This window comes from Coptis chinensis, chromosome 3 (genome assembly GCF_015680905.1).
Source record: "Coptis chinensis isolate HL-2020 chromosome 3, ASM1568090v1, whole genome shotgun sequence".
Lineage (NCBI taxonomy): Eukaryota > Viridiplantae > Streptophyta > Magnoliopsida > Ranunculales > Ranunculaceae > Coptis > Coptis chinensis.
In genome coordinates this window covers 34,574,766-34,588,160 of record NC_141458.1, presented here as the reverse complement: position 1 = coordinate 34,588,160, position 13,395 = coordinate 34,574,766, and the positions used below count along the sequence as shown (strand labels likewise).

At 35.2% G+C, this 13,395-nt stretch overlaps 1 protein-coding gene across 1 annotated transcript; it reads right to left on the bottom strand.

Annotated features, from left to right (window-relative positions):
• Nucleotides 1-10,980: 10,980 nt before the first annotated feature.
• LOC147509296 (uncharacterized) lies at nt 10,981-12,231 on the bottom strand. Its single transcript, XM_086597770.1, has 2 exons — nt 12,099-12,231; nt 10,981-11,891 (listed from the first exon to the last, which is right to left on the bottom strand). The coding sequence occupies exons 1-2, from the start codon at nt 12,229-12,231 to the stop codon at nt 10,981-10,983; spliced, it is 1,044 nt and encodes a 347-aa protein (XP_086453896.1).
• Nucleotides 12,232-13,395: the final 1,164 nt, after the last annotated feature.

Here is a 13,395-nt window from a genome sequence, read left to right as displayed (position 1 = left end):
CGGTGGCTGGTCAGAAGGTTCAAAGAGTGAGAAGCTTGTGTCAGAGAGTAGTTTTGTCGGCTGGAGCTTGATTCTAGAGTTTTGTCGGAGAGTAGTTTTGTCGGAAAGTTCTATATCATTATAGAGAATTAAATACGCAACTAATTTAAACCATAGTAAAAAATCAATTATATGAAAATAAGGTTTAGACTACTCACCCGAAATTGAATTTGCAAAAGAATATCCATATATGCTTCCTTTTCTCCAATCTCTTTTCTTCTTCTTCCCCTTCTTTTTATTTCTTTCAATCAAAAACATTCTTTTTAATAGAGGCTAGGGTTTTGTTTTTGAATAATGAGATTTTTACAGAGGAAATTCGCAGGTCTTGTTTATTCAATGTTTTAAGTCTGTTTAAGTTAACCTATGGGCCTCAAATTGGTCTAAAAACACCCAAGGTCCATACCTATATCAATGGGTACATTTTAACAATGTTTTCAAGCCCAACAATGATTCTAAAATACCCACACAAGTTCTAACAAACAATTCAAGTAAAATCAATTTTGAAAAATCAATAACAACCAAACAAATTCTAGAACAAGTTAAACTTCATAATATAATAATTATTTTCAATTCAAATAATGTAATCTATGTTGTCTAAAAATTGGGGTTGTTATATGAGGTTTACAATTAATCTTTCTGATTCTCTCTTTCTCTCTCCTATTTCTAATAATTTTTGTGGGATCATAGAATGAATCATTTCTTTCACTTCATCCATATAGTGTCCTCAATTAGTTTTGCCCCAATCCATTCATGACACGTGTCCATTATCTTCCTCCTTTTCCTGCTCAATACCTACAAATATCTAGGATAACTACGAATTATACCGAGATATTGACTCTTATGTCAATATCTCGAGTTTTGAAATATCAAATAAAAATATTTAAAGGCACGATATATGCCCACTACATCGCCCCTCTCGAAATTTTGAAATTTCACTTCAAATTTTGACTTTTCAAAAAGCGGTTATGTCTGGCCCAACTAACAACCCGATCCACAATTTCAAATATAAAAAGTTTGAAATAATCGTTTCTCTTTCCCTCATCTTTCCAACTTTCTCTATACGTTACTTAGCAACCCAGAAAACACTATTTGTTTCCTTCGTTTTCATCCTTCAACTTTCTGCTTCCTTTCAAAAAACCTTAACTTTTGTACGTTGTAAGGTACGCCTTTTTCTTTCTATACTTTACTTGTTAGTCTAAAAACCCACATTATTTTATAATTCTTGAAATCAACTATACACAATAATTTAGGGATTTGACCAATTTTGATACTTAAATACTGCATATCTGTGTATGTTTGTGTTACATAATAATAGAAAATGCTATATCGTTATTTAAAATGCTTAAAAGTTTGCATCTTTACATAATTAAGATAATTTGTTTGCGTATCCTTTCTCTTACTGTTTTACATATTGGATATATTGATTGACAATCCTCATATCAAAATTTTCGATATGTCAACCCTCATATCGAAATTTCCGATATCTCCAACTGTATTATTGATGATGTGCTATATATATATTAAATTGATGATACTAAAAATACATTTGTTGTCACTTATTTGTTTATGGTCCTCTTAATGGCGAGTGAAGACACCCTTTCTGATGTTAGTACCAGTAGCAATTAAGGATACTCATTCTGACGATAGACCCCATAGCCATAATTTTGCCTCTACTTCTACTAGACCATATCGACCTCAGACTTCTTGGGAATTAGATTATGTTGTAGAAGGAATTCCTTGTCATTCTTTTGAAACTACTGCTTCCGAATCTGAGCGCGATACTGTTAAAGATACAAGTTGATGGAAACATTGTCTTAGCCTTTTTTTTTATCAAACGGCCCAATCTAGCTTTAATCCAGGCCACCTATCGAATTCCCCATTCCCTTTATCTTCAACACTATGCTAGTACGGAGACATACCAAATGTCAGAGTGGTACAAAACAAGGTATCATTGTCACTGTTGGACAAACCATCGCTGGATTGAGAATTCCTCTAACCAATATCGATCGTGAAGTGTTAAACCATCTGGACATTTCCCCTAGTTAGGGTATGGGTAATTTATGGAGGTTAATGGTTGTCTGCAACTATTACAATAGCCACCTCTCCCCAGAAAAATATGAAGCTTATATAATCAGATTATCCGACATCCTTATGCATTATAAGTTTTGTGAAAAACACCTCGGATACTTTTATCACTAAAAACAGTCTAAGAAAGACATTAAGGGTATCATCCACAAAAATCGTAAAAGCGATAAGGAATGGACCTTGTATCCTATCATAGTTTTGGGTGATTGGGAAAGTGCTGATACTGAAACCATTTCTCCTCTGAAATATCAAGTTTTCAATTCTTCAGGTATACCATCCCTTTTGCTTATTTTCGATATTTATATATCGGAATCCCAATCTGACCCAAACCTGTCTGTATCTTTTCAATTCTACTCCCTCATTTTGATAAGGCTCGTGGGAACTCGAAAAGAGTACTCAAACTTTTGGAAGAAACTAATGAAGAAATCGATGCCAGAACTGGGGCTGATAAAGAAGGCAATCCCAACGATAACGTTCCTCTTCCAGACATCAATAATTACTGTGCTCCTCTTTATGTTCTCAAGAGTCGGGCTCTTCAAAAACTGGGTCAGTCGCCAATTCCAACTCAGTCTCCTTTAGAAAATCCTCTAGATGATCATTCTTTTCTTCTGTCCTCTTTTGCTTTGCATGAACTGCCTCCCATTCTTCCCCAAAGTTATATTGATTACTTAAATAACAAACTTAAAATGACTCCAGATCTTTTTCCCCAGATTAAAAAAGAAGTTCCTGACTTTTATCAATATCCAATGTTGCAAGATATATTTGATCAGCATATTTTGTTGTATATAGATATGGCACCTCGAATGTCGATGAATCCAAATACTGGTCACCAATTATCTGATAAGGGAAAAAAGAAAGCTGCAGAAAACATGTCAGCCAAAGCCCCACAGGATAAGCATACTACCCCTCCCTCAGATACTCATGCTGCTTCTTCTAAAGATAAGCATCCAGCTCCTTCCCAAGAGAAAACCCTTGCTCCTTCACAAGATATCCATACTCATTCTAGTTCCAAGAAAAGAAAAACTGCATGGGGTGAAAGTGGACTTGATGCTGATCAAACCCTTGAATTTGTTCCCTCTGCCAACACTAGTCACCTCTTCAAACATGTCTTCTGTTTGATTGATGGAAGTGATATCCCTTTAACCGCGCGCCTCACTTTTTGCTAACAATCCCAGCGAGGATTTGGGTGTTACTCTGTCTACCAATTGTGTTCTCCCTAATGATAAAATAGCCATGTGTAATGTAACTTCCACTGAACGCCTGACAATCCTTTGTGATCATATGGAAAAGGTATTTGCACTTTCTCTTCTATCATTTCATAATGGCTTCACGTCTTTCTATATGCTTATCTATTTTCCGTTGTTTCCATAGGCTAAAGTGGCCGCCCTGGCCTAATTTGATCTTCATTATAAACAAAACTGTGATCTCGGTCATCTTCAAAAGACAGTTGACTCTCAACAGCGGGAAGTTGATAGATTAAACCGAGATATGGCTCGCTTAAAGAAGGAAAATAGTCAACTGAATAGCGATCTGAAACTTCATGCTGAAACTGCTGAGAATACTTTAAACCAGAAGGTTGTTGAACATGCATAAATTTTGAAGCAAATTACCGAAAACTTTGCTAAAGAAAAAACAAAATATAAGGAAGCTTCTGATGCTGAATATAACCAAGTTGTTTCGGCTGTAAACCTTCTAGGTGATCGGTTGGAAGCTTTCAAACCGTATGTTCCTCATGCTGTTCTTGCATAACATGGACTTATTTCCGATGATGATGATGAAGAAACTACAACTGCAACTCCTTCTAATCCTGACGTGTTAGTTATCACAGCTTCTCGCATTTCTGCTGATACTACCCAAAACTTAGCTGCTAACTTAGCTGAAGTAGATGATCTTCTTAATACTCTTCCGAGTTAAAATTTGAAACTTTTGCTCATAATTCTGTAATATTGATACAATCTTCTTCAATTTTTATCACATACTTTTGTCTGTTACATCTCTGAATGCCCATAGAATTTGAGCATATACAACTTTGAAAATGAAATTTTCGATACCCTCAAACAAAATGCTAATATCATTGATGCTTATAATATATAACTTTGAAAAAATGAAACAAAAAAAGATAGTATCAATGATAAAACTTGTATCATCAAAAAATGAAATTTTCGATACCCTCAACCAAAAAGATAGTATATCATCAGAAAATGAAATTCTCGATACCCTCAACCAAAAAAAAAAAATTATCAATGATACTCAGATATGTATCATCAGAAAATGAAATTTTCGATACCCTCAGCCAAAAAGAGAGTATATTATCAGAAAATGAAATTTTCGATACCCTCGAACAAAAAGAGAGTATCGATGATACTTAGACATGTATCATCAGAAAATGAAATTTTCAATACCCTCAACCAAAAAGAGAGTATCAATGATACTTAGATATGTATCATCATAAAATGAAATTTTCGATACCCTCAACCAAAAAGATAGTATATCATCAAAAAAATAAAATTTTCGATACCCTCAACCAAAAAGAGAGTATATTATCAGAAAATAAAATTTTCGATACCCTCGACCAAAAAGAGAGTATCAATGATACTTAGACATATATCATCATAAATTGAAATTTTCAATACCCTCAACCAAAAAGAGAGTATCAATGATACTTAGACATGTATCATCAGAAAATGAAATTTTCAATACCCTCAACCAAAAAGATAGTATCAATGATACTTAGACATGTATCATCAGAAAATGAAATTTTCGATACCCTCAACCAAAAAGAGAATATCAATGATACTCAGATATGTATCATTAGAAAATGAAATTTTTGATACCCTCAACCAAAAAGAGAGTATTATCATAAAATGAAATTTTTGATACTCTCAACCAAAAAGAGAGTACCAATGATACTTAGACATGTATCATCAGAAAATGAAATTTTTGATACCCTCAACCAAAAAGAGAGTATCAATGATACTTAGACATGTATCATCAGAAAATCAAATTTTCAATACCCTCAACCAAAAAGAGAGTATCAATGATACTTAGACATGTATCATCAGAAAATAAAATTTTTGATAACCTCAACCAAAAAGAGAGTATATTATCAGAAAATGAAATTTTCGATACCCTCGACCAAAAAGAGAGTATCAATGATACTTAGACATGTATCATCAGAAAATGAAATTTTCGATACCCTCAACCAAAAAGAGTGTATCAATTATACTTAGACATGTATCATCAGAAAATGAAATTTTTGATAGCCTCAACCAAAAAGAGAGTATATTATCATAAAATGAAATTTTCGATACCCTCGACCAAAAAGAGAGTATCAATGATACTTAGACATGTATCATCAGAAAATGAAATTTTCAATACCCTCAACCAAAAAGAGAGTATCAATGATACTTAGACATGTATCACCAGAAAATGAAATTTTCGATACCCTCAAAAAAGAGAATATCAATGATACTTATAATATTCTTGTAATATGTATCCATTGTTTTGAAAATTAACAGCTCATATTATCCTTAATAAAAATAAAATCAGAAAACTGACTCAAAAACCGATATGCATTGAAATAATAGCTCATTAAATTTTACTGAATTACCTTTAAATGAATTACCACTTTTGAACCATCCTGCACACAGATAACCAAAAAATTACTTTTTCAACTGATTCCATTAAATCTCCTCGTTTTCTTGTTAAACACCATTAATTTTCCTCGTTTTTACCATTTCTTACTTGTATAAAAAAAAACTTCTCCACAAACATGAATCTAACTTGCGCTTTACAAACCTTTTTACTGAAAAACGACAAAACTTAATAACAAAATGTCTCCTTTTTCCTATTTTCTTACCATTCTTGATGTTCTCATGGTTTTGTCGGAATCGCCTCACTGGTCAGATTGCCCAACAACTGAGCATTCCGATGATGAAGAGGAAGAAAAAGAAACTGACGAAGAATAAGAAGAATAAGTTGAAAAAGAAGAAGAATATGAAGATGAGTGGCTTCGAGACCCATATTGCTATGAAAAAAAACAATAATGATTCTGCCACTGATGGTGATGATGAGCATGAAGATGAAGATGATGACTGACGTCTTCTTTTTGTTATTCATTTTCCAATGCTATGTTTAACTTTTTTTGAAAATGAATATGAATAAGAAAACTGTTTATTATTCTACTATTTGTGCTTATAATATCAAATTTTTCCCCAGTGCAATAAGTAATATTTTTGATATTCTCTAACATAAAACAAAAATTTAATATCAGTGATACTTAGAACATATAACTTTGATAATGAAAAATTTCCGATACCCATAAACAAAAAGACACATACCTTAATCATTTGACAATTTCTGACACCAAAGCTTTTGATGATATATCTGATATCATAATTTTTTGTGCTAGGCTCTGTATCGGATTTTAACATCAAGACTTTTGATGATATGCCTGATATCAGGGCTTTATGTGCCTGGTATCTGCTACTATTTCTGATACCAGGACTTTTGACGATATGCCTGATACCAACATTTCTGTCGATATTAGGGCTTTATATGTCTGGTATCTGCCACTGTTTCTGATACCAGGACTTTTGACAATATGCCTAATACCAACATTTCTGTTGATATCAGGGCTTTATATGCCTGGTATCTGCCACTATTTCTGATACCAGGACTTTTGACGATATGTCTAATACCAACATTTCTATCAATATCAGGACTTTATGTGCCTGATATCAACACGTCTATCGATAATCAGGGCTTTATATGTCTGGTATCTGCCACTATTTCTGATACCAGGACTTTTGACGATATGCCTAATACCAACATTTCTGTTGATAATCAGGACTTTATATGCCTAGTATCTACCACTGTTTCTGATACCAGGACTTTTGACGATATGCCTAATACCAACATTTCTATCGATATCAGGGCTTTATGTGCCTGAGATCAACACGTCTGTCGATAACAGGACTTTATGTGTCTGATATCAACACGTCTGTCGATAATCAGGGCTTTATAAGCCAGGTATCTGCCACTGTTTCTGAAACCAGGACTTTTGATGATATGCTTAATACCAACATTTCTGTCGATATCAGGGCTTTATATGCCTGGTATCTGCCACTGTTTTTGATACCAGGACTTTTGACGATATGCCTGATCTCAATACGTCTGTTGATATAAGGGTTTTATGTGTTTGGTATCTGCCACTGTTTCTGATACCAGGACTTTTGACGATATGCCTGATACCAACATTTCTGTCGATATTAGGGCTTTATGTGCCTAGTATTTACCACTATTTCTAATACCAGGACTTTTGACGATATGCCTGATATCAACATTTCTGTCGATATCAGGGCTTTATGCGCATATTATGACATCAATACTTTATGAATTTGAAACTTTTTATTGAATTGAATATTCTTGCTACATAGCTCATTACATAATAAAATTGAAAAAATACATTATTGATAGAATACCTTCACATTATTGACATTTTGAGGTTTTGGTAGTAACTCTCCATCAATCAGCACTCTTCAAATAATATGCCCCATTTATTCCAACCTTATGGACAATATAAGGGCCTTTCCAGTTTGCCGATAACTTTCCAGCTCTTTTTTCTTTTGTTGCTTGAGTCACCTCTTTCAGCACTAGATCGCCCTCTTGGAAGCTTCTTCCTCTGACATTTTTATTAAATGCCTTTTGAAGCTGTCTATGATAAGAATCAAGTTTTATTCTTGCTTGTTCTCTTCTTTCTTCCAAGTTTAGAACCTCGACCTGCATCCCTTGGTCATTAAGGCCATTTTCTACAAGCATTGTTCTGGATGTCGATACCACCATCTCGGCTGGAGTGATTGCTTCCATACCATATGCTAAAGTGAATGGCGACTCCCTGGTAGCTACCCTTGGAGGTGTTCTATAAGCCTACACTATTTAATTCATCGACCCATAAGCCTTTCTTGTCTTCTAGCTTCTTTTTGATATTATCTATAATAGTCTTATTTGTCGCCTTAGCTTGCCCATTACCCTGAGCATAATAAGGTGCCGATGTGAAGTGCTTAATCTTATATGATTCTAGGAAATTTTTCACCTTGCCTCCAATGAATTGAGGACCATTATCCGATATGATGGCATATGGTAGATCGTATCGACACACCACTCTTTCAAACAGAAAACTGATAATATCTTGTTCTTTGATATGTTGCAAAATTATAGCCTCTACCTATTTAGTAAAGTAGTCAGTCACAACAAGCATGAATCTTTTCTTACCTCTCCCAGGTATTAGTGGTTCAACAATGTTCATCCCCCATAAAGCAAATGTCCATGGGTTCAATACACAATGAAACTCTTCTACTGGAACATGAATTGCATGTCCATGCTTCTGACACTAGATATACTTCTTTGCATATCGAAGACAATCCCTTCGCATTTGTGGCCAGAAGTATCCTTGCCTCGCAATCTTGTTAGCCAATGACCTCCCTGCTGAATGATTTCCACACTCCCCTTCGTGCATCTCCGTAATAGTTTGGCTAGCCTCAGCCGTTGATATACATTTTAAATGTGGTCCACTAGGATTTTTCCGATACAATTCATCCTCAATCATCAGATATCTTTCAGCTCTCGCTTTTACTCTTCTAGCCTCATTTTTATCCTCTGGTAATTCACCTTTAGACAAAAATGAAACATAGCTGCTTAACCATGACGCCCCCCAATGTATCTACTTCTATAATCTCTGAATGTTTCGTATCGATACTTGGGTTTTGTTGAACACCAATGTGCAATAGACATCCTTTTGTATTTTCAAGCATAACTGCAACATATGCCAGCACATCTGCATGTCAAATTTCTCCTTGATCGAGGTGTTGAAATTTAATTTTGCTGAAGTTTTTGAGCTTCAATCTAATGAAGTTCAAATAATCGATCATGTTATCGCATTTTGCCGAATATCCTCCATTGATTTGGCTTACTACTAGTTGAGAATCACTAAATACAGATAGTTCTTTGACTTAGCGATTTAGCCATTTCCAATCCTGTTATCAATGCCTCATATTCTGCTTCATTATTGGATGGGTAAAAACCCAGAGTAACTACTGATTCCAATCTCTGATTTTCAGGAGTTATTAGAACAGCTCCGATACCACACCCCTTTTGTCTTGATGATCCATCGACAAAAAGTCTCCACCCATTTGTGCCAGCCCATGGATCATCTTCATCCATCACATCATCAGGTTTTTGTAAAATTAAGCAACTATCTTCTTCAACCTTCTAATTTTCATCTTCAGTAGGAAAATCCGCTAAGAAATCTGCCAATAGTTGGCTTTTTTCTGAAACTCTATTTCTACATTCAATCCCGAACTCATCAATAAGTACTGACCACTTCGCCATTCTTCCTGACTTAGCTGTCTTGGCTAAAGTTTGCTTTAACGGAAGATTCGTCATGACAATAATTGAGTGGGATTGGAAATAAGGTTTCAACCTTTGAGTAGAATAGAGGAGAGCTAATGCATATTTTTCCAGCATTGAATATCGAGTTTCAGCCTCGAGCATGGTTTTGGATTGAAAATAGACAGGTCGCTCAACTCCATCTTCCACTTTTACTAGTACCAAACTAATAGCAAAATCCAATACTGCTAGATATAAAAATAAAGTATCACCTTCCTCTGGCTTCATCAAAGTTGGCACTTCTTGAAGATACTTTTTTAATTCTGAGATGCCAATTCACATTCTTCATCCCATATGAACTTTGTATTCTTATTCAGCAACTTGAATAAGGGTTTGCATCGGTTAAAAGTTCTTGATATGAACCTATTCAAAGCTGCAATTCTTCCTGTTAATTTTTGTATCTGCTTCCTAGTACTCGAAGAAGACATTTGCTGAAAAGCTCGAATCTAATCTGGATTAACATCGATGCATCTCTTTGTGACTATATACCCCAAGAATTTCCCTGAACTTACTCCAAAAGTACACTTCTCTGGATTGAGCTTCATGTTGAATTGTCTGAATATTCGGAACACCGTATCGAGGTCTTTAACATGATCATCTGCCTTCTTAAATTTTATCACTATATCGTTGATATATACTTCCACAATATGCTTGATCAAGTTTCTGAACATCTTCTCTACCAACCTCTGATACGTTGCTCCTGCATTTTTTAGACCAAATGTCATTCTGATGAAACAATAAAGACCTCCTTCTACAACGAACATTGTTTTCAATTGGTCTAATACTACCATTATAACTTGAAAATATCCTGAATGACCATCGCAAAAACTTAACAACTCAAACCCAGCTGTTCGATCAACTAATTCATCGATCCTTGGCATCGGATAATAATCTTTGGGACATTCCTTGTTAACATCTGTAAAATCCACACAGATTCTAACCTTGCCATTTTTCTTTGGGACAACAACAATATTTGCTACCCATTCTGAATTATTGATTTCCCTTATGATTCCACATTTCAGCATATTCTGAATTTCATCATGTACCGCATTCTCATATATCTCCCTGACCTTCCTATGTTTCTGATGCACTGGAATTGCTCCTTCTCGCATATTCAGCTTATGAGAACATATAAGATGATTGATACCCGAAAGATCAACCATCGACCAAGCAAATACATCTTTATTTGTCTTTAGGAATTCTATCTAATCTTGCCTGATTTTTGAACTCATCTCTGTACTAATAAAAGTAAAGCAACTTTCATTGTTTTGACCGATATTTACTCTTTGTACTTCTTCTATTGTCTTGCTCAGAACCATTTCCCCCTTCTACTTTTATCTCCGATGTAGACCTCAACTCCTCCTGATGTTTCTTGGTATCGGACTTTGGAGATGAAATTTATGCTAATTGCTATCTGGTGCCTTCCGAGACGCCCCCAGTGTCTAGTTTTTTCTCTTTCATCATACCCTTGACAGTAACAAAATTGCATTTCTCAGATTCTGATTGATCACCTCTTATCTCATGTGGCCCATGCACAGTCGGAAATCTGAAAACCTGGTAGAAAGTACTTGGAACTGCTCTCATAGCATGTATCCACTTTCTTCCCAAGATAGTATTATGATCTGAATGATGCTTGATGACTATAAATTTAGTCATAATTGTCTGTGGACCTGCTTTTACCAGCAATTTAATTTCCCCAGCTTGCCTAGTAGAGGTTCCATTGAACCCAAACAAATTAAAATGTGGTTCTTTCATATGTAATTCATCAAATCCGATACCCGTATATGCTTTCCAAAAAAGAATATTCACTAAACTTCCACAATCAACTAGTACCTTTTGCACATCATATCCTGATATTCTTAATGTAATCAATAAAGCATTATCATGAGGTAACATTACCTTTGATAGATCATCAGGCACAAACATAATAGCTCCAGGTATGCTTGCTGATACTAATGCGGGGTTGACTGGTATCGGCTCCATGTTCACTTCTAGTACCTCTTTGACTATCGATATCTTCTGGATCTTATCCCTTATGATCTTTTTCTGTGGGATAACCCCCTTATATATCATGTTGATTACCCTTAAGGGCTTATCATTCACCATAGCTGTCACTTCCAGTCTAGCATCCGCTCTGAACTCCCGAAGTTTTCCATCTTGCATTAATCTATCCACTTCTCTGAGTAATTGCAGACACTTATTTGTCTCATGATTCTTGACCTTATGGAAATTGCAGAAAGGTTTATCTGCTATTTCCCGAAGCTTGTAAGTTGGATGCTGGAAATAAGGTTCTTTTCCCACCCTCCTTAAAATGTCTTCCACTGTAGTATTAATGGCGATATAATTACTTGGATCTAACTCCTCTTTCAGTGATCTTTCAAACCTCTTTTTCTATGACGGTTAATTTTCTGACTTCGGATAAGATTCATTTGACGTCCTCTTATCGGATTTATTATAGTTCTCCTCTTTGGTAGACTTACTTGCCTCAGACACCTACAACATTGGTTAAGCCAATGCTAATAGAATACCTTCTTCAATTTGCACATCTTTCTCAGTTTTATCACATAACTCTCTCAGAGTTTTAATATCCTTGCAAAGCAAATACTTGTGCATATCGGAACCTGGAATAAGCCCTGTTCGAAATGTCATTATTGCTGTCATTTATGATTCATCTAAATACTCTACGAGCTGCACCTCCGCCTTGAAACACGATAAGAAGGTTTTAAGAGATTCCTTCTTTCCTTACTTCAGTTGGAACAAAACTGACACTTGCTTTGGTTTTACTCGCTGATGACCATAATTGGTCAAAAACTTTTCCTCAATTTCCCTAAAACATGATATTGATCCCTCTTGCAGAGAACATAACCACTTCAACGCCTTCCCCTTCAGACTTGAAGAGAAGGACTTGCATAATAATGAATCTAGAAAAATTATTCCTTTGTATATCAAAAATTGGTGTCAATATGCAAATAGATGATCCATCGGATCGGACATCCCATCGTATTGAGTATATTTAGAAATTTTGAACTTGGGTGGAATGGGCATCATCTCAACACTTTGATGTATCAGATTTCTGCTGACATCATCTGCCAATCTTCTTATTGATGCTGAAGTTTTCTCGAGAAGCTGGTTATCCAACTGCTTCTGCATCATCTCTTGTATCATCTCTTTGGTGATGGGCTGTGGTATCGGAATCATGGGTATCATTGATGCTTCTCCCATTCTTTCGTTTCTTGCCGATGCCTTTCCTGTATAATGACTAACTGACTTTGAACTACAAGCCTCATCCTCTTCCACATGAAGATCTTTTGCAACCTGACTTGGAGTTCCGTTCTTCATCTCTTGATTCTCTTTAAGCAATATAGCATTCTGTTTTTCCACTTCTCTTAACCTCTTCAAGACTTCATGAAGTGAAACTTCTACTTCAATGTTTTCCTCTTGGTATCGCCTACTTACTGAAGCTCTTGTATTCCTTGTTTGTGATTGATTATCATTATCCACTCGCTTGCTATTTGCTCTTTTCTTTGGAGCGATTATGATTCAATTCTCACTTCACTACTAACTCTTATGTCACTCTTCTTTCACTCAAACTCATAACAAAACTATGGATTTGAAATCAAATAAGAAGAAAACTTCAAATTTTCTTGTTCTCGATGCACAGACGGCGCCAATGTGATGTCTAAGAACAATCTTTGGATAATTGATCTCAGATCATACGAATTACTGATCATAATTAAAGATGAATGATAGAAAAGTAGTTTGAATGAGATTGAATTGAAGTTAAACAAAGCTTTTTTATGGGATATTTATACTTTGGTCCTAACT

What these genes read in the sequence shown, in the direction of transcription:
- LOC147509296 (XM_086597770.1), bottom strand. Translation starts at nt 12,231, where the DNA reads ATGACAGCAATAATGACATTTCGAACAGGGCTTATTCCAGGTTCCGAT. An exon ending in AGATGTGCAAATTGAAGAAG is followed by an intron (nt 11,892 to 12,098) that starts GTATTCTATTAG and finishes TTAATACTACAG; the next exon opens with TGGAAGACATTTTAAGGAGG.